A 22,825-nucleotide genomic window follows, 5' to 3' on the forward strand; every position below is an offset into this window, starting at 1 on the left:
CCCTCTCTGGTCGTAAATACACGACATCAAATTAACGCCAATGATTTGTCCCGCGCGAACTTTTTCGTTCATTCGACTCCCTCGACATAATTTTCACGACAGATTCATACCGTCATCAAATTTTATAATCACTGCTCCTGACCTCGTACACGGCGCGGAGCAAACGAACGTAAAAATCGAATAAATTCTTCGATTTAATTTTCAACCACCGACGGTATTCCCGCTCAACCGTTTTGACATACCTTAAAACCTGCGTCGTTCGGAAATATAGGGTGTACGAGTTTTCACATCGGGTGAAGCATATCGCACATTTATGTAGCGATAATATTAAAGGTTTTCTAGACACGAGAACGGTAGAAGTAGAATCTGAATATTTGCGAGAGCGTCGAATGGCGAAGAAGAAGTTTAAAAAAAAGAACTTTACGCATTCGAGGTATTCTCCATATACGAGGAAGAATATTTGAAAACAGGATTTCATCCTTTATGATCTATTCGTTCCTTGGTTAGGAGGAGAGGTAAAAAAAACTTTACAATATTTTCCAGAACCGCACAGCTACGAATAACATTCATATAAATGAATTTGAAAAATTTTCGACAATAAATGTATTTGCAAGATACGCTGCCGCTGCGTTAACGATAAAAATCGCGATAACGATAACAATAATGAAAATAATAATTTCGGCGTGTGAGATAACCGCGTCGCTGCACTTTGGGATGAAAATTTTACCTTCTACTTTGTTGAATAAATTTCGATTTTCGAGTGCGATCGTCGTGGTGCACGGCAGATATATGTATATCGACTCTCCACGTTGAGGGGGTTCGATATCGTTCTCGTTTACGAAACCCCGGTGCGCACTTGTACAGGGTGAGTCACGAGAGGTGTCCTCATGGGCGGAAACCAATCGACGGCTTGCCTCGCTGTGCAACCGACGAAGAGCGAGAGAATCCGCAGAAGAAAAATTGCAATTCACGCGTCTACGTGAAGCACGATTTTATGCAGAGGTGTATATTTTAGTATGGGAAAAAAAAATTTTCCCGCATAAACGCGCGCGCGTCTTGGTGTAAAACGCGCAAAACTTGTACTGAATAAAACATACGGTTTTTTCGAATTCACCGTATAAATATACAACAGCCAGTGTACTCCGGATCACGAGTTACTTCGAGTAAATCTTTAGAAGCGTATCGTGCGCGCGCGCCTACAGCGTTCAATTTATAAAATGGGACAGATTTAAAAAAAAATAAAAATAACTAGAAACAAAAACTTCTATTTCATCATTCGATCAGCAAGAAAAAGCAACACTCCTTTCGACACACGATCAACTTTTCGACGTACCTGATCGTCATCTCGATTTTTCATTGCTCGAAAACTGACCGGATGTAATCGGCTGTATTGATTATAAGTAACGACTCGCGCTCTCTGTGCAAATTGACGCACATATTTATCACCTGTACACATAACCGTGTACAAATATGTACCGCACATGCGGTCATTTAATATGAATTTATAATGTAATAATGCACATCGAATTATCGCACATTATAGCGCAGGAAAAAGACCAAAGAATAAAAAAAAAAAGATATCGAGGGTGCGTAATTAATTGACATAATATGCGGTCGCAAACTACAGTAATTACGGTGTGTGCACGTATGACGTATTCAAAGTAAACGGAAAATATTGGAGAAAATAAATATTTGTAACATTAAAAAAATATGGCTCCTTCCAAGTGAAATGTAGGTGGCAAAGATCAAAAAACTCGAGATAACTTTTGTCGGAATATCCTCAGGACGAAAAATCTGGCGTTTCTTTCAAAGTTTGTGGAAAAAATTTTTTTCGCTCACGAACGTGTACGGCGATAAAAAACCGGATAAAATTTTCTCGATGTAAAAATACGATCGTTAAAACCACGACTTTTTTTCTTTTCTTCTGCTTCTGATACTTTTAATTTATTTTAACTGTAACAAGTGAAGGAAGATATCGTTAATTACAAATCACGTTTTACGCAAAAAATGCGGTACAATTTTCACCTAAATTCCCGACGGGAATACCTTGATGGGTATATAGGTATATCGCGTACATACGTATGTAATATTGTACGAAAAAAGGGTGAATGAGAAGGGGCTGCGGATTCGCAGTTCTTTTTTTTTTTTTGTTTTCACATTTTCAACGTTATCGTCATTATTATCGAATCCATCGGAGATAAATCTAGCTGACGCAGTTTTCGCACATTTAACGATGGGGCGAATTTAAATTCAACCGAAAGAACGAACGACTTTATTTTTTTCCCCATTATTTAAAGAAAAATTGTTTTTCTCTTTCGTTTTTTTTTTTTCTTCAGCGAAGCTCATTTATGGTACACGCGCAGTCAAAGGAATCTAAATACATATAATACATAAATATAAGTACATAAAATTGGCCTCTGAGAAAACGGTAGCAAGTTTTGATCGCCCTCAGAACCAACATCGTCGGCGTAAGAACCTTTCAGTACCTACTTTTGTTTTCTATGTATTGTACGAGGAGTGGGTGGATAGGTAGTACATATACCTGCTTTTGTTGAAATGTCTTTAAGCCGCATTTCTTCCTAAGACCAAACGGAGAACAAAGCAAAAGCGGCATCAGCTATGATACAAGTATATATAACGTGCCCTACGTGAATTTAAATCAGCTAAAGGACTCACAGCGAAGTATGAGGTAACGGTTTCGCAATAGTTTGTCATACTTAAAAAATAAGAGACTATTTTAGTTTCTGAAGCGCTTTTATCATACCTTTCACCCCCGCCCCCGCCCCCCCCTCCCCTCCCCTCCCCTTCCTTCCTTCCTTCCTTCCGCCCTTCCTTTCATTTTCCTCGGTTTAAATAAACAAAACGTTTTTAAAGTGGCTAAATATACGTATGAATATAACGACCTGTCCGCCGTATAATACTATACGTATAATTTACTATAATACCGCAGAGACAAGACAAAAGGTTTTCTAGCTTGTGCGCGTAGATATACCTATGTACGTACACGGGTTCCATTTTTCACAATTTCTTGAATACGAAAAAGCTAGCAGGTCGTACGGTGCGGCGGTATAGACGCTCTGCTTTTACCGGAGTGTGTGGTATAAGTGTAACGTTTTCTACTAAACATTTTATCTCTGTAAGTATAATAATAACACCCTTAACGCGTCGGCGTCTACAAAACTCGACCCCGTTGTAACCCCGCGTGTATACCGAGGATATCTCTCTACCGGCGTATACGTAGGTACCGGTGAAAACAGCTTCGAGAAAAATTGGATAATATTTCTGATTGAGCTCGGTTACGTTTCTATAGTTGATGTTTTTATACCGTCTCCGCGATATCCTCCGTCACATATATTTATTTTACGAGGAAATAGAAAATTTTTCTCCGCTTTACCGCCTCGCGACGATTTCACCTACGTTATACGATAGCGCAGTTCGTCCTCTCGTCGTTATTCTGCATGCTCGATCGTCCCTCGAATTTTTTTTTCGTCAGCGAAAAAGAAGAGAAATAGGCGCGCGAAAATTATCAGATCGCGGAATTCGTTATCGTTAAGGACGTTCGCGCAATCGTCGATAACACGGAGAGATAATAAAATTGATTACCTAACCGAGATCGGATATCGTCTATCCCCAGCCTCGTCCGGTGCCCTACAGTTCGCTAAATTCAATCTCCGTCTGTTGCTCTCTCTCTCTCATCTATTCGTCACGTAACGCTTAATTCTCCCACGTGATATCCAACTTTCGCGATCTCACCGGCGAAAGACAAATTTTCAATTCGAAGATATTTCGGAATTCGTCAGTGAGATACATTTCGACGCCGTTCGGACACTCGGGGTTGTCGTCTCGTCCGCATCGACGTTTTTGCTAAATTCTTAAAAACTTTTCCACTCACCGCAAGCTCCTTGGTGCCTGACCCTCGTGTTTTTTCTGCGCTGGCAGCTCTCCTGTCTAAGATGGCAGTGGTTGAGGTACGTGACGTTATCGGATCCGCAGACGGGTTGTTGCGTCGTCGAACAATTCACCGGGCATTGACAGAGCGCCCTACCGCTTTCGGATACTACGCAGGAAGCGCCCCAGGCGCAATAAGTTTTCTCGCAGGGTTCTGTAACGCAGAAGAAGAACAAAAAAAATAACATATATTAGAGTAAAACAAATTTGAACAAAGAATGACAGAATAAAATGATATCTTCGAAGCAAGGGACAGATTGTTTGGAGAGGCAATTTCACCTCCACTCATAGGAACAACGTTTATTTTTGCGCTCGTGCGTGCACGTCTTTCGGCGACGATATCTTTCGAATTTGGGTTCTTCAGCCGTGACAGTCGTTTTTCATGGTTTTTTTTTCGGTTTACAAAAAAATTGCAGGTCGAGTTAACGGCGACTTCGCAACGCTTCGAAGATGCAAAGATCTTCCGGGAGTGACCGAAGAGAACACGTCGCACTCATTGTCGGTGACATTTCATAAACTGCGGTGATCGACTGGGAAGGTAGTTTGCGGTGGAGCTTTTCCGGATCTCCAAAGTTAGCCAACTGTTCGCTTCGCGTGTCCGAGGATATCTCCGGCAAGGCGCTGGGTTGATCGAAGTCTACCGTCGTAGTAGCGTAAGCCTCGGAAAAAAGAGACCTCCATTTGTAACGGGCGAGTTTTTACGTTAAGCAGCTTTCGTCCGGGGGCGTCTTTAGGCTCGGAGATTTTCTTCGCGGGACTGTCTGGAACGTCGGTTGGTTAATTCCTCTCTTTGTACCTCCGGTGTGATTTCGTAATTCGAATTCCCTCCCGCACTCCTTTAAACGGGGCGAACGTTTATCCGGGAGGATTTTCCTCCCGAGTCGCAACGCGGGCATAACAAGAGCACACCCGAGCGTTAGGACTGCGGAAACTGAAAGTTTTCGGCCCATGTGGGAGTTCGAAGGAATTTATAATACGATCGGACAGGCGTTGCTCTTCGCCCTATCCCCGGTTAGAAACTGTTCGATTTTTACTCTCTCTCCTACGCCCATTTTGCCGGGGCACTCGATCCTCGGTTCTCTCGGAGCTCGAATTGGGTTTGATCGGATTGATTTTATCGGCCGGTCGAAGATTTGGCAGGCAACTAATTTTACCGAAGGACGGGGTATAACGGGAATTGACCGTTTCATCGTCGCTTCGAGTCCTCGCGACGTAACGACGGAACGATTATCTCGCGCCTCGGTCCTTTCCTAGATTGGAGAACGCCGTGAGAAAAATAGTCCTCGACTACACGGACCGCTCACTCTACCCGCGTGTGGCATCGGCCGAATAAAATTCCCTCATTTCAACGGTATACCGCATAAGGAGGGCGGGAGATATGTTCGCTGAAAACGCTGCCCATCAGGAAATTACTTTTATGCCGCTGTCAATCGGACGGTCAATACTCCCGCTCACCGAAATGTAGGAGAAAAAAGTGCTAGAGAAAGCCTGTGTGAGGAACGGAGTAGAAAAATTACCGAAGAAAAAAAAACGCATACTTTTTGGAATCCTATTCGATAATTCACGATTCCGAATTTCCGAATCGGGTGAACCTGCATGTGTGGGGAAAAAGAGAGAAAAAAATCCCTGACAATTTGCTCAGAAGTTTCGAATGCTTCTGACTTTACGACGGTAATAATTGGACGTAACTTCAACCGTGCACCGAATATCGGAGGAATATATTGGAAGCGAGTGTGACAGCGTCGTTCAGTCTTCGTTCGTTCTAATACCCATAAACTGTCAATCGTTGCTCTAAGAGTGTAGTAAAAACGTACAAGGAACCGATGTTATAATATAGGTGAAAAAGCAAGAGTTTTTTATTCTCGGAAGCGTGGGAAAGGCGAGAGTCGATATCTCACGAAAAAAGAGCTCATCGAACACGACGAAACCGAACTGACAACGAGCGAGAAATGTCTCGTGTCTTTTATTCCGCTCATCCGAATCGCGTAGGCCGACTGACAAGCATCCCCTGTGCGTGGATCCAGAGTACACGACTCTTCGAATATTGTTCAACCCGATTATCCTGAAAAGAACGACGCCATTCTGCCACGCACATATTTTCTCTTTCCGAGTCCACTTTCTATCGATTTTCCAAGCGTCTAATAAAAAATGACCGGGTCAAAGAGGAGAAATAAATAATACGAGTGACAAGGATAACGAAATAGGAGAAAATAGAACGTACGTTCGGGAGAGACCTACTCGCTAATCCTTGGAGGACCGGTCATTAATATAGCCGACGAGTTGATCCCTCAAAAAATCTCCTGTCTCAAGGCGGTAGCGAACCGTGGCGACGAACCGGTAACAGCCGGTCCGCCATTTCTGAAGTCACCTTTCGTTCAATTGAGCGCTTTATAACAAAGGAAAATGCCAAGTCACGTCTCGCGCCCGCTAAAGCATAGGAATCCACCGAATCGAGGCTACTATAGGTATACGTAACGACGTACGTAACGTTCGAGTAAATCAGAAAATGAGCGGAATTTCTCTCCTCCCGATCGATGCTTTTCGGCGCTTTCGAACAATTTTTCGTCACCACCTCGACGAACTCGAAGGATACGCCAGCGATCGTATCTTCCGAGGACTCTACTTGTAATAAATAATATCGAAAAAGGGACGCCGATTGATCCGCGGCGATCGAGAGAATCGACCAAATAATTCACTCCGAGTAGTACGAGTCAGTTTTGGTCGGACGTGAAATTCACGTAGCGGCCGAGCGGAGGAGGTCAACGTTCCGCCGGACGTTGAATTCGATCGTACGTCGTTCGGTTTCCTCTGTGCATACTAAATATACACGTCCGTCGCCTCGACTCGGACTCCGTATATACATATATATATATATATCCACCCGATCGCGGCAGAATGCGCGACTTCGTGTATCGGAAATGGAAAATTTCCTCGCGTCCACCGGGCGCGTTCCGCCCGACACTCGTTTTTATTACATATTTGGATAAATTTTATACAGTCTGGCGACAAAAGTTGCGCGACGAAAAAAGGACGGGGCTCTGAGACGGCGGGTCGAAATTCCGGGACAGAGGTCGGAACGCTTTGCAGCGCGTGGCGTATTCCGTTAAGGAGAATCGCCATCCTTCGCTCGAGTGACAGGGGTGCGAAACGGGTCAGCGTACTGACGCCTTTCGTGCAGTCCCGTGACGCGACAAACGAGTTACGTACAAGTAGGTCGTATTAATATCTTTGACACACGGGAAAGTCCCACACGTGCCGTACAATCGCACGATATAAGTGTACTACGTGTGTACAGCCGAGTTCGAACGAGTTGGTTTCGCGTGACGAACAATATTGCATTTTGGGAAATACAGAGCTTCCCGATTTCCGAAAATTCCATGCGAACGGGGGGGGGGGGATGTAAAGCTCGGTAAAAAGCATCCGCGTTGCAACCCGATCGATTTTGGGAAGGTGTCGGTACGCGTGGCTAGACCTTCTCGTCATATTATTTTCCCTCGCGATGATCGACCCATTTCGAAGAGAGCACCGCGACTCGACGAGAAAGCGAAAGTAAGGAAATAGTATCGAGGAAACGCCTCCCATCGATCCGTTCTCGGACAAATGACCATCGGTCACTTTCGAGTACACCGAACACGTGCCCTACGCATTCGAGTACACACACACACCATCTCATTTCACTTTCGAAGAAACTTTTCGCGAATCGCGCGTGGGGGGGGGGGGGGGAGGCGGAAAAGTTTATAACGGAGATTGGCGAGGATCGTCGGAAGGCGGTATCGAGGCGATCAGAGCTTATGATTATGTTAACGAGGTTGTTGAATGAGGTAGGAGGGCGAAGGAGAGTATATATACATATAATACAAGGTGGGAGTTTCGAGCCCCGGTCGGTTGCGCCGAGTTCTCTTTCCCCCGTTCGTTCGAACTTCTATTACGTATTAAGGTCTACCGGAGAACGGGGGGTGTCTCTCGGCGATCCGTCATGATCGGTCTTGTCCGACAGCTTACGGGTCGGGACTACTCCTCGTAGGGTTTGCGGGTATGTTAAATAAAAAGAGAGGGAAAATTAAAAGCGGAGCGGTCGTAAACCGTTGATATTTTCATCGACCGAACTACACCTCGTACAAACGACCTCGCCAGGTTAATTAAGTTCGTTTTATTGTCGATGCCATCCGACCGCGTGATCGGAGTTTCCGAACTTTTTGACTACCTTGGAAGTTATCGATAAGATACGACAAGTAGTATTGTAAGAAATTACGGGGTTGTTTGTTAACTGGATATATATATATGTATGGGTATCGGTAAACCGCGACATTATTTTACGCAATTACACCTCTGGAATATACGGTGTACGCGTGTATATGTATACGTATATCTTCTCTCTGTGTATCGTACACTAGTCGACTTCTTAGGTCGCGCTTCTGCAACAGCGGGGTTGAAATTAATTTCTAGAGGTAGGTTTGGTCGGTACCGAATGCACGTTGTTTACCGCAGAAACCTTAAACCCCAACCTCCACGTACGTACGCGTACGCAAACAGGACTCCGTTTCGTATCCCGACGCGTACGTACACGCGAGCACAACCGCGTACACGTGTGCGTATAATAAGAAGCTACTTTACCTAGAGGTATATACGCTCCCTCCGTACCACCGGTACATAACAAGTTCAACAAGGCAACACGTATGTACCCGTACAATATCGTACGTACGTACACGCGTATACCTATAGCCCCCACACATGTACACACGGTATATGTTTACAACGAGTAAGATATGAGTATACGCCTTACGGCGGACCTCCCAGCGGCCTCGGGGTCTAATCAAGTGCTGTGCGAAATAATTACATTCACTCAGAGGCGACCCGCCGTCCTGCGGGGTATCCTGCGCTATCCTACGGGATATTTCCGAGGCGGCAAAAAGATAATAGTCCGGGGTGTCTTTCGAGTTCGTTTGATGGCGCGAGTTGAAAACGACGTTGGCGTCACGAGGTGTACCTTATAGCTGTACGAGCGCGTTGGGCTTTAAGGGCGCGAGTACGTCGAGGCGGCGAAAACGTCGCCCGAGGGTCGTCTCGGTTTTCGACTTAGTTTTCTATTTCTACGTCCTAAATAAAAACTATCAACACCACCGCGGTGTATAATTCGGAACGTCGGAGAGGAGAAAAAAGGAATCAGCCATAAACCGCGGTCTTACGAGGCTTCTTACTTACCGGGGGGAGAGGGGGTGGGGTGGAGAAACTATTCGTCAAATTAGTCGCGGCAAGAAACGGAACGGTAGTTGTTGAAACTATAGGGCGATGTCGCGGGCTGTTACTCCCCTCCCCCCCGTTCCCCCCGTCGGTTTTAGTCGTTAGTTCGACCGGACGTTCGTTTACTGTAATTAATAATTCACCGGTATTCGTCCGCGTCCCGATCCCTGCTGGGGAGGATATAGCGGCGGGGAGATTGTTCTTGGAAATGCCTATTAGTGAAACGCGTGTAGAAAATCCCTTCGCTACGATTTCAACGTTTCATTCATAGAGAGTCGCGATCGCCGATTTTAATTCATCGACAAAGCTACGGCCGACGGACATCGTGCCAATTAATTTGGACTCAACTGATGGGTACCGCGACGGCGATCAAAAGGGTATATTTCCACCGGGAATAGCCGATCGAATATTTTGTCGGAAAATGTCGAAGAACGATTTACAGTTATATATATATATATCCGCGTGCGGTTGAAATCCAACGGCGATTTTCTACGAACGTCGAATTCGACGGGTCAAATCTTCTTGTGAGCGCTCGATTCGACGACGGATCGTACTTTGAACATTTAAGTCCACTTTGAGCTCGAGCGACGAAGTGATAATTTTCGGAAAACTAGTTTCACATAGGGGTTCACGGATTATATTTAGAAATCATTCACCCACGGCTTTTCATGCAAAAATTTTTGATAATCCCTATTCACCGGTGTTCTCGCGTACGTACGTACGTATTACGAATCTGTACAGATTTGAGGGCGAAAAACAAAAAAAAACTGAAAAAAAAAAAAAAGGAAATGAAGGATCACGATTTGGGAGGGTAGTGACCGCTGACCGTGAACAAGACCGACTGTCGATTGATATTGCCGTGTAATCCGATTTGTCGTCAATTTATTTGCGTTACTCGCCACCTGACCACGTTGTCGAAACCACCGCACCGGACCTGAGTTTCGCAACGCTGTATTATGTACAACCGAATCGCTTGTATTCGAGTCGGAGCGAATCTCGGTTTACTCGTACAGAGGATAGAGTATTTGAAAAAAAAAAAAAAACAACAACAACGAAGGCGAACACCACCCTCGCAACAACCGCGCGTAAAAAAAAAAAAGTAGTGTAAAACTTTCTACGGGGGGTGAAAAGAAAAGTTTAGGGTCAGCGTGACAATCGCTGATATGTAGTTGCGAGTACGCTTTAAACTGAATTAGCGACGGTTCAACGATCGAATGTTCCAAATGTGGAATAAAGGGGGAGGGGGAGGGGGTGTGCTTGATTTTCGTATATTTTGTTCGATAATTTTCAATCCACGCATTCACCAAAATTTCACTATTTTTCGTCCAATAGATTCGTAGAAAAATAGAGGCGAGAGGGAACCCGGGTAATTTTTTTCCCATATAATGTGTATCATTGCCTCACGGAGGGCTCGGTGTACGTTAAACGCGAATCCACGCGGTTGCCGTCTTGCGTTGGTAGGATCGCATGTGTATAGGAACGTAGCTACCGCTAATCAGGACGTTTCCACTTAATTTGCCTGGGTAATTAACCGTCTCACTTGGCTAGTCTGTATCCAAACCATTGCAGAGCTGTAGGAGCGCTCTATAATGCACGCAGCTGAGGTTATAGAGCTAGTTCGAGGTCGGAGGACACAGGCTATTGTCCGTGAGCCCGGAGTTCCCTATAGATTCTTGGAAGGGGTTGAAACGGGCGAGATACGAGTAGAGAGAACGAACGAGGCGATCGCCGATCCCTGTATACTTGAAGTGAACAAACGTATATTTCCATGTAGTGCGTTGTTACCGGGGCTAGGTACCCGCGACTGAGATCTATGTCGCAGAACGAAACACCTGCTTCTTCCTGCGAAGTAAGTACACACATAGTTGTGCCGGATAGAAGAGATGGGCAGTCAATCGTCGAACTACGGTAATTATGGATTTCTCGAATCGTAAATTAGATAATTGGGGGGGGAGAAGAGGGAGAGGGGGGCGAAGGTGGAAGGGGATAAGAATCCTCGAGTGGAAACCAACGGTGAATTTCCATACAGTTACCCATGCGAGTGAATTAATTTCATTAGATTCGATACAAGCAATTAACGTGCATCAGGTATAACGAATAATGGATGACAATTATCCAGAATTCAGCGGTTTGCGGGCTCCGTTGGCTTTCAAATTATTTTCGTCAAAGGAACGGTAGAACGGTTGCGTCGTACGTCGGTCAGAATTTAATTGTATCGATCGTTCGGTCGAATTGTAATATTTCCGATTCGTCGGGAGTGGAATTTTTTTCACGCGGTGCGCGTCGTTCTCTCTGGCGCGGCGGTTTCGTGATCTCAATGAAAAAAAAAAAAAAAGAAATCAAACTTTAAGCAAAACCGGGCAGCGAACTCTGCCTCCCTCGGTTGACGGATCTCTTTCACGGAATATGATCGATTATAGTTTGTGAGAGACGAATAGACAGACGTGGCCCAGACAACGACAACGGGATATCGATCGGAAACTACATCGCGCGACCTCGATGCTCTATGAGGCTAAAATTGAATATTCAATCAAAAGTAATTATTAAACTACCCCCGTGCGGAACTCCGCGGGGCACTGTCGGTCTCCCCAGCGCGGCGTATATTTAATATTTTGGGTCAACGTGCGCGTTGTCCGTTGCTCGGGTACGATTCACCTTTATTTTCGCATTTCGCATCGATCACCGTACTTAACCGTCGAGTTATCGGGACTGCAGCGACGCGCGCCGCGCGCCGTGGATATTCGACTTTCCGTTGTAAGTATTAAACTGCAGATATAGATGAAACGGTGGAATTATAAGATATCGGAAGTGGATCTGATCCGAGGCACTCGATAAAAACGAACCCGACGACTACCGGCCTCCATTGAAGGATCGGAAATAAAAAGAAAAAGGAATTAGGAACTCGAAAGTATTCCACGAGACCGTGGCGGGAGGGAGGACGTTATATTTTCCCCAACGCAAAAACACACACATATTTCTTCGAGCGAATTTCGATAATTGGATTTGGGAAATCCGAAAGATTTCAAGTGCTACTTCCGCAGCCTATTATTAATACATCGTTATTATCATCATTTTAGAATTCCATAAAAACTCGGCCGGACGAGAATATAATAAACATATTATTTCTCTTTAAAAACCATTCACCTCAAGTTTTCTTTCATTTTATCTCATCGTTAACGTGTATATTATTTTTCGCGGAACGTGATTATCTGAGATATCCGTTTCATCGTCGGTCCGTTCGCGTAAGAATGATAAAAAAAAAAAAAAAAAAAAACTCGGGGGGTTAAAAAGCCAAGTAGAAAAAAATCTCGCTCTTTTCTTCGAAGTTTCAATGGGCGTCTACGTCTGCGGAGCGTTTCATTGTTCCTAAAAATTTTTGAGATCCTCTATTTCTATCCCACGAATTCCGCGAAGGGTGTTCCTCTCTTTTTCTATCAGCTGCACCGTGCACGTACGCGCCGCGGCGTACCTGAGAGACGAGTAAGCTCCGCAGCTCGTACAAACGAGAGCTTCTGAAATTTTAATAACCGAAATCTTGAAGCGGCTACCGCTCCCCCGAAAAAAAATTCTATTCGAATGGGTACCTACGTGCACGAAAACGGCGGTCTACTCGAATGGACGGGGGTTAAATTTGGAAAATATTTTTAGAGGAATATACAAGGGTGATGGCAGAGTGACCAATGAGGACGGTTAATTAGCGGGGGTTGGCTTGTTTGAAAGTTTGATTTAACATCGAGTTGAAAGAGAGAAAAAAAAAAAAATAAATAAATAATGAATCATAATGAATCGGAATGAAATTAGAATGAAAAAGAACAACGGAAATGTGAAAAGAGCGATGGGAAAAAAAAAGGTAAAGTAATCCGAACGGGATGTGGAAGGTCGTGTAATACCTTGTACCGCTCAGTTTTCAATGTGACATCTGTCAGTGGGCAAGTTTTCATTATGCGAAAGTAACGGAACGACGCAATAGCTACAATGGAAAAATTTCATTTGCGAAGGCATGTTTGCCGCTGCTTGTTGCTACCGCTGCTAATGCCACTGCAGCGCTGGTATAAGGTATTAATGCGCGTATCTGTATTTACTGCATACACCTATGTATATATGTATACATATATGTATATATACCAGGTGTACCGGGGCGAGTTTCATTTTGCAATAATTAGTCCCTGACTTCTCTACTCGTTAGCGCAAAGCTGATCGCTGCGCATGGTGTAATTACTGACGCCCTTGTTTACCCAGAGACATTCCAATTTTCTTAGCTATGAAACGACTAAGAAATTGCAAGCTGTTGCTCATTACATTACATTTCATTTCGTTCCGTTTCGTTCGTCTCGTGCCATTTCATATCATTAATTTGCAGATCTGAACGGACGACGATATATAACTGTATCCGGTGGACACGAGCGGCGAGAGAAAATCGATCTTTCGAAACGATACGCCTGCCGATCGCCATTTTTCTTTCTCTCGAATTATGACAAGGATCACCTTCCGAAGAGCGATTCATTCGTCGCTACGTTAACAAAGGCGGAAAAATAGAGAGAACCGAATAGATAGAAATATTTCGCTGTCCGTTACGTGACGCGCTTCAATCTGCGGCGTGGCGGCAACACACCTGGTGCGTTTCATAATTGGCTGATCGCATTAAACGACGCATGTCGGATATTGTATAATTCTCATTTACGCGTTTACCAGGGTTTTGTATATTCCGGAAATGAAAATCCGATTTCATTTTCACGGTGCAACGGCGATGACGTTATTTTAATCGCGCGCGTAACCCCCAAAAGCGGAATTCACCCGAAAAAAAAAAAAAGAAGAAGAATCCGATCGGTTTCGTATCGATTCGACGGGTGAATTTTTTCTCCGGCACTGCGAGTACAGCTTACACGAAGGGGGTTGCGAAAACTGACCGACACGGACCTGTGGCGGTCATATTTTCTCTTTTGTCAAAATCCGACGTCCCGAAAACGTACAAAAGCGACGTAACGTCGATATATCGTCTCAACGCTACTGCGGGGTCAATCGTTCGAGCGTATCCGTCCACTCGCTTTTCATCTGCTAAGAGGGCTGAAGAGGGACGTCCGCATCTCGTGTGTTTAGTCCTAACGGTCGAACGAAATCGGACACGTTTTCAGAATAGCGTGAAATGAAGGTAACAGGGTCGTCCTCTTACAAGGGAATTTCTCTTGTGAGTTCCTTCTTATTCTGTCAAATTTTTATACGTCCCCCTCGACGTCGTTTTCGACGTATTGTACACTCGCTGTCCGAAAAGTTCGCGGTACGTAGATATATACGCGCATATATGCTTTTACCCCACGTCAAAAACGCGAAGAAATGTTTTCTTTCTTTCTCTCGAGAAAATTAATCTCCCAACTCTATTCAAAAGTTGGGAAAAAAAAAAAAACCGGGCGCGCAGGTGTCTCTCCGGCGGAACGACATTCGATTGTCGAAAGGGTTAAATGTGGTCCTTTGTCCGCGAGAGCGAAAGACGAAGGGGCCAACGAGAACCGCGCGGTGGTATAGATAAGGTCGAGAAAGGTCGGAGAAGATGGAATGAGATGGAAAACCATATGTATATAAATGTGCCCGACAGTGACGCGGGTTTCCACGGTCGTTCCGTCGATCGACGCGGACTTCAACCACTCGCCTCGAGGCGAACGAAACTGGCCTCCGTTCGCGCATCTGGGATCGGAGTAATTTTTGGTTGGGTTCCTTCGTTCGATTCGATCTGCCGTTCGGAATCGGGGAGCCGAAAGAGAAGGAACGAAAGAAAAAAAAAACAAAAAAAAAGAAGAAAGAAAATTGTGCAGCGGCGAAACTGGCGGAGAAGTTGGACTTGTCAAACGAGGACAAATACACCCGACCTTCCCCGAAAACACACACAATCGCGGCTTATACGCGTCTTCGCTCGGCCGTAGTCGTGCGGCGGCGGCGGCGGCGGCGGCGGCGGCGGTAAGAGATGCCCGATAAACGTTGTGAAATGGGTTTTTTCTTTCCCGTGAAAGTCAATTCTTTCCTCTTTCTTATCTAGCCTTTTTCCCCCCTTCGGTAACAAATGACGCTTCCAACTAGGTGTTCCAACGGTTCGTTCGTTTGTTCGACTGTTACCGGTCCCTACGCGACGCTACGGGTTACGCCGCTATACCCTCGGCCACCGCACCATTTTGGTTCACACGTGGCTTGTATCGACGAGTATTATCCTTGTACCGGGGGAGTATTTATCCCTCGTCAGATGGTCCGGAAGAGGGATTACGAGGACAACACCCTTTGGGAAACACTCATTGAATTAACGCTGTCCCCACGGATAAGAATACCGCGAGACGTTGTCGCAAACCACACGCCTTACCGATCGAACGGAGAAAAATCGTACGGTTGAAAAATATCTCGTCGATTAAAAAGTGGACCGGGGCTCGGTTTTCCGCCGGTTATTGTCGCTGGATAATTCCACCCCGAAAACGAGGTGATTCAAAAAGATTTTAATAATGGAATCACGCGCGTGAGGGTAGGAAAGATTTTTTGAGGGACGAGCGTTGATATCCAGCGAGAGTTTTCGGGCTGGTCCGGTCGGCCGGGTAATCAGAAAGAAGGTCTTTTGTTCTCTAGGGTAGGGGTGTGGGATGAAAAGGATTGTCTGGGAATTAGTTGGCATTTTAGGGAAAAGACGGTCCGACCGGGCGCCCGCGAAACCGGTGTGAAGTACGGTGGCTATTAGCGAAACGTGCGAAAGCAAAAAGCCGCGCGTACAAGAGGTAAGGTTTTCTAATGTGAGAAACGTCTTTCACCTCTTAATACCGTGGACGCGAGGGGTTCGAAATAGCAAAGGGGATCGCAGACTCAGCCGTCTTTCGACCGGCGGAAGCAACGCCCCAAAATAATAATCATTCAATCGCCGCAGCGGACTCTCGCGGTGTCTTTCGCGTTTCGCGCATAAATTCATAAATACATCATTTATGAGGTGGTTCTGGCCTCGGCCAGTCCTCCAGTCCTCACCGTCACGGGGTGGCACAATTCACTCCAGCTTTCATCCCTTATATCCCCCTCCCCTTCCTTACGAGAGGCACCCCAACGCCGTGAGCCGTAGTAACGGGTATGCTTTTCGTACATATCCAGAGGCTGACGTATCGGCGGATGGAATTGTCTCTTCCACGGGATTATTCTCCCTCCCGTTCTCCGAGCTAGTTTTTTTTCTCTCGCCTCTATCTCGTCGATTCTATACTTCCGGCGAGAGAAGTAAGAGTGGTGTAGATAAGGGCGACGGTAAGGGGAACGTCAAACATTAGCATTTCCATAAATCGAGGAGACGTTTCTTCTCTACGCGAGGGAATTTCTTCGTGAGAAAATAGTTTTCGAGCGTGCATTAAATAAATTGAAATCGACAGCTCTCTATGCCGCAGCGCCTCGCATTTCATTCGGTATGTATCGCGGGAATGATAAAGTACCATCCGAGTGGCGGTAAGCTCGCGTGTGGTAAACGCACCGCGCGGAGAAGCGAAAAAAAAAAAATTACTATCGTCTCGCGGTGTCGAAAACTAGTTCGAAAATCTCAATTACGTCGGTCGCCGGGACAGGTACGGGGCACGGAGTTGCCGGGGCGACGGAGGCCCCCCCCCCTCGACTTTGATTTTGTTAGGTGTTTCGCCCCGTAAGATTGCCGAGAGGATAAGCGGCATAAAATATCTATCAGGATACAATAACGGACATATCCGACTCTCTGGGGGGGCTTGAGAGAAGCGCCGGTATCGTTTATGGCACTCAGACGGTGCTCCTTCGCGGCCGCTTCTCTAACGTGTAGCAAAAGAACTCACTATTGGTGATCCTGTCAAGGGTTATCGTTCGTTATTATTTATACACAGAGGGCGGGAAAACTGGGAGGTTCTCTCTCCGTCGGAGAAACGAGAAAAATAAATAAGGAAACAATAAAACGCCGCTCGGATCACTCCCATCAATTTTCCGTACACCGATCCAATAAACGATTCGATCTCGCGCTAATTTCTCCTTATTTTTCTCGAAGGTTCGATTGTTCGGTTTTTTTTTTTTTTTTCGTTGCCTCGACAAAGCGCTAAGGGTCGGCGTTATGCAAAGATGGCCAGCCACAGGGTTGTAGGCGTGTCAAAAACTCGGATGCAGGTACTTTGATATTGCTTTGAATGGAGATCTGTGTCGAGCGATAGCGTGCCATTGGCACGTGCTGCAGTGGCCAGCGGCATCGCGACGCCAGGCGTCGTAAATCCCTAACGTATGCATGTGCCGAAGGTTTCATCTAAATTTAGTTTTCCAACGGTGTATTACACGCGGGGGGTAGGGGGTGTTCGCCGTACCGCTGGCTAAGATAATTATCCGCATAGAATGGAGAGACGAAAAAAAAAAGAACCGTGCGGATTTTTTCTTTTTTTTTCTTCAGATTGTTTCTTTCCTTTTCAGCGAGAAGAATCTCCACGTGATCCGAGGCTGACAAGAGTTACGTAAATTTTTCGACGACGCGAGGTACGGAGAGAGGAGAGCAGCTGTTTCAGCGGCGGAGGAGAAGTTGAGACGAAGTCGGGACATAGACGGTTAGAATAGAACAAAGCTTTATTGTGCTCGAGAGGGAGATCCTCAGGGGGCAACAAACATTGTGGAATATATTGAGATGGAGAACGGAAGGAGCAAACAGTTTGAAGGATTTAGTTAGCATAATGGAAGACAGTGTGTATACGACACTGACGATAAAACGTGGCGCGAGTTGCCGTTGAAGTTGCTTCAGTTCAGAGAAAATAATGTGACTTTGGTCTGGTCGAGTGGGTGCGCTAAGAATGTATCTAGGTGTATGTAATTCGACGTCGACGAAGTGTATCTTCTCACCTATTGCCATTTGTATACTACGTACCTTCAAAATTTCATCGAGTATACGTGTACAGGTGAGATCGTTTCTTTTTTTTTTACACGAAGGAAAGGGACCGGGGGTGGAAGACGAAGCTTTGTTTTAGCGATAAAAAGTCGTAGATTAATCAGACCGCGGAGGAGGTGCAGCAGCGCGGTTGGATTAAATCCGGGAAGTTTAGCGCGCCACCGATACTCGACTCAACTTCCACTCGAACGAACGAGGCTCTGCCTAGCGTGTTAATCACGATTATGCGACTACGTTTATAATTTATTTGACGGCGAGTGGTTAGACCGGAGATAAATAAAGAGAAAGAGATAAAACAAGGACAGGGAGAGAGAAAGAGAGAGAGAGAGAGAGAGACTGCGAGGGTAATTTAGTTGCATGAATATCCGATCAGGTTGTATACCTACTTTCGTTTAATGGCGGGGGCATTCGCGAGACATTAACGGCCTGTCCCGAGCGTCAAAAGTGAAATAAAAAAGGAGAGGAGGACAAACATCGCGCGGCAGGGTGTATAAACCGAAGGGAAAGTGAGGTGTAGTGGGGCGAGTAAAGTATCGAACGGTGAGTTTTGGATGTGGGGCGTAAAATGACGAGAATTATTCGCCGATCCGTAAACGTTGTAAGGGGGGGTCGGTAGAGCAAGCCAACCAAACGAAATCTAGCCAAACCTGCCCTAACTTGAGCGTACTCAAGTGATACCAACCTCAACCGACTCCCTGACCTATCTTAACCCCACCTGAATTCGTTCGCTCCGCCACCCGCGCTTATATACCCTTAACTCGGCGAAGCTCTGCCTGGCAGCGTGCTAAATTTCAATCTGCAAAATCTCATTAACGAAAATTAGTTCGCTATCTCCGGATCTCTGTAATCGTCTTGCGGGCAAACATACCCGACTATAACCGCTTGTTCAAGAGTCCGCACCTGAATACACCGTTTCCAAGTACCCGCGCGGATTTCTATTTCGCCCCGAATCCCATCCGATTCGAATCCAAATTTTTGAGCATTACGAAAGCATTTCGAACTTATTGGAAATTGGCATCGCCGGGTCGCGTGGAGTCCGGACGATTTTTTACCCGACCCCCCATCTTCCCGACGGATCGACTAACGGCGTGTAGGACGCACGTATTTCGTGTAATTCGCGTGAAGCGTCGGGAGATGCGGAGGGACCAATCGTCGCGAGAGTCATAGCCCGCGATATTAAGGAATAAACTGACCCCCTCGGTATAAAGGTTACGATTATTGTCCAGCGACGGTTGTGACGCGTTTCAGGTAACAGTTGTCCGCTCCCCCCCGCCCCCCCATGGTCGTCTACGTCGTTGTAGTCCTCCTCGTCAGGTCAAACGAGCCTCCGGGGTCCATTCGGCGACACCCTACCCCGCTAGATTAACCGTCTACGAGGATTTTGGGGATTATTAAAAAAACGTTTGCCGCCGGCTAAAGTCCGCCGTGTGTCTGAAAACGGGTGGAGAAGTTTTCCGCTCGGACGATCATCTCGACGCTCCGAAAGCACGCACGCACACGCGCGACCCAGGTGTGTTACCTCGCACGCACATCTGTCCGCGCGCGGGAGTGTAGGATCTCCAGATTAGGAGAATCCGAGTCGGAGAATCGTGGCAGAAACCCGATTGGTCTAGAGTGTGGAATCCTCGGCCAATAGAGCTTCTGGAATTCCTCAGCCCGAGGAATTGAATCCGTCGGATCGCGCAAAGACCTTCGGCAATCGATCCGCAGTCGATGCGAATAAAAAAAGGATCCTCGGCTCTTCGATCACCGAGAAAGATATACCTCGAATCTCCTTCTCCTCCACACAAACGCACTTATCCCCGCCTGTACGCGTGTGTAAAACGTCGAGTCGAAGAAACTCGAGGGCGTATAGGGGGGGGGGGGTTCGCGTGGATGTGAATGTATCAATGGGTTTCAGACCACCCGAAGAAAAGCCTAATGTAACTGATATTACGTTTCATTTCAGGCCCCGCGCTATCCCACCCGGAGACAATTCCCATCCTCAAACAGCGAGCGCCGTATACTTACCCCGCCGCGCTGCGACTCGGAGGTGGAAGTGGAAGTGGAAGAAGTGGAGGCGTTTGAGCAAAAGCGAGGGCGGGGGGGGGGGGGGGGGGGGGGGCTCGGTTCTCTGCAGCAGTGAAATTTCGGTGAAATAACCGGGCATTATCGTAAATTGCGCCTACGCTCAAACGACAATGGCTCAAGGCGTGTAACGCCGCGGCGTACGATTTCTCGTCGGGTAGGGACGTGCCCGCGCATCGAATCTCAAATTCAGGAAATTTTAGCTTCGACCAACAATACCCGGCGATGCTACGTATAATCGGGCGCACTCACCGGGTGCTACCGGCCAAAGGATTTCAACGGCTTATTTTTACACAGCGTGCAAAATGCCCGGGATTACTAAAACCGTGAGTGGAAAAGGAACGCGGAGCTCATAGCGCCTACACGGTTTAACGACCGCTGTTTATCGGAAATATTCATGAAGCCAAAAAGTAAATAGGAGAAAAAAAGGGAGGGGGAAAATTCGGCGAAAGAAATTCGCGGGAATTGTAATTCCCCGTCAAAATCAAGTCTCGATTACAAACGAGGGAATTGAACGATATCCGCCCCACCTCTCGCTCTGGGCGAATTTTCGAGATGAATAAATAAATAGAATCGAATAAAATCCCGAGCAAAAAGAGAAAATTGAATGAAAATTGAACGAAGCTTCGCGTGGCGGGGTGCGCGGAAGAACGACCGCGGCAATTCCGAATTGAAATATGTGCGCGGTGTCACGAAGCGTCTGTCCGTCGCACGGGACCCCGTAGCCCCGTTGCCCCATAACCATAATCGATAAATCAAATAAAACGCTTTCCTCTTTACTTTATACGGTGTACGTACGCTGAACTCGCCGTATTTAGCCCACGTGCCGACTTCAGCCCACGTACGTTTATACGGGTTTAGTTTTCCCACCCCGAATACCCGCTGCTTATTCGTACGCACGAGCGGTATAGTAGTATTACGCGAATGAAAAGCCGCGTTTGATCTCTTCCACGTCTTTCTTGCAGCGTGTGTATCGCGCACGAGTATCTCCATGCCCTAATTAAAGGCTCGCGCGTTTCCCGTATGCTATCAAACGGCCGTTTATACACCACGTCGAAATTCCTTGAGGCTTTAATTCGACGATCTCGTATTCCTATGTAGAAATGGAAGCCGATTGCCCGAGGATGAATGGGGGGGGGGGGGGGGGAAACAATTTCAGCCGTTGCATCGCGCGTGTATCGTGTCCCCGATTTTTTCAATCGATGATCCTAATCTCCCAGCTGAGTTTGATTGATCTGAATTAATACGGAACGACCGTATGCCATAGGCATTTACTGCGGACGCGAGGTCGGAAGTCCGAATGTACAAGCGGAATGTCGGTCAGACGAACGGGGGTATATATCGCAGACTATGGGAAATGTGGACAATGCTTCCCACACCGCCGTACAACGATCATAATTATCCTGTAATACCGGCTTAATACCGAAGGTGCGCCATTGCATATCCCGAGAACCTGCAGGGATGCACATTTGTTGTGTACTCTGGATATACGTACCGGTGCACATACCTAGGTACGTGCAATACGTACGACGCTCCGTCCAACGAGTATAAGACGACGTAAATGTGGAAAATTAATTAATCAAATCCAAGGTGATCATTTCAACGTATAGCTCGGTGTCGCACGACAATACGCGATTGTCTCCTAGAGTTACGAATAACGTGGTAACAGATATTCCTCGATGAGGATGTATAATATTTTTTGTACTTTTGTTCTCCTTCGAACGTGTCGCGAGCTTCCCTTCTTTTATCCTTATGGTTACAGGATGTGGAATTTTTGTAGAAATCAGTTGGACTCGTTGAAAATTGGAATAAAATTCAACGAATTTGAGAAAATTAATCCTCGAAAGAGCTTTCAATATGTCAGTTGGGATATAGTGGAATTCCCTCAGGACAAAAGGGAAGCAAGAAGAAGCCCCCTTTATTATTTTAAGGAAACGCGGGCTATCTTCCTTCTTACGACTCCGCAAGCCGGCCCAAAGGAATTCTCCATTTGTATTCATCGATTTCTGAAAACGAATAAAAATGAAAAAGAGAAAGTAGCAAAAAAATAAAGAAAAAAAAAGAAAAAAAAAACCGAGAACGAGAACGGAAAGAGAGAAAAATGTCAATTTCTATAAACATCCGTTTCATTGGTCGCCGCTTCCTTCCGTATCCATTTCCTCCACTTTTTTCTTCTTCACCCCTAAAATCGTACCACTTTTTTCCCCTACGAGCAATTGCGCAGTCCAGACAAAAAAAAGAACCACCCGCTTGATTCGCTAAATCTATTCGCGTTCCGAACCAGTTCCGATCTGCATGAAACATTTTCATTTTTCCACTAATTTTCATCGATCGATACAAATCTATTACAACGTGTATCCGTTCCGGGCGTACAAAAAGTTTTTGAATAACATGGTAAATTTGTAACGCGAAAATGACACCGTCGTTCTCGCTGTCTATCTTCCCCCCGTCTTCGCTACATCCTCACCGTCCTCTCTTTTTCTCTCCTTCTCCATTACCATTTATACAACTCAATTCGCACCCCCTTCCCTGACGGGATGCCTCAACCGAAGGACCGCCAGAGGGGTCCTGTGGGAGAGCTGCCTGCCGAAGTGGGAAGAAGGTAGGGAGGGCTACGCGTGACGTGGAGGATATTAATAAAGGAGAAGGAAAAGTAGTCCGTGAAAAATGTCACGGGCATCGGTG

General features: G+C 46.1%; 1 protein-coding gene across 10 annotated transcripts in view; it reads right to left on the reverse strand.

Moving 5' to 3' along the window:
- The window catches only part of LOC105684182 (agrin-like), a 237,606-nt gene that overhangs the window by 56,726 nt on the left and 158,055 nt on the right, over positions 1–22,825 (reverse strand). For all 10 annotated transcript variants that reach the window (XM_025746565.2, XM_048648849.1, XM_025746566.2 and 7 more), the window contains one exon: positions 3,893–4,102. In XM_025746565.2, coding sequence (XP_025602350.2) covers positions 3,893–4,102 — 210 coding nt within the window. The remainder of the gene's footprint in view (positions 1–3,892; positions 4,103–22,825) is intronic.

This window comes from Athalia rosae, chromosome 1, assembly GCF_917208135.1.
Source record: "Athalia rosae chromosome 1, iyAthRosa1.1, whole genome shotgun sequence".
NCBI lineage: Eukaryota > Metazoa > Arthropoda > Insecta > Hymenoptera > Athaliidae > Athalia > Athalia rosae.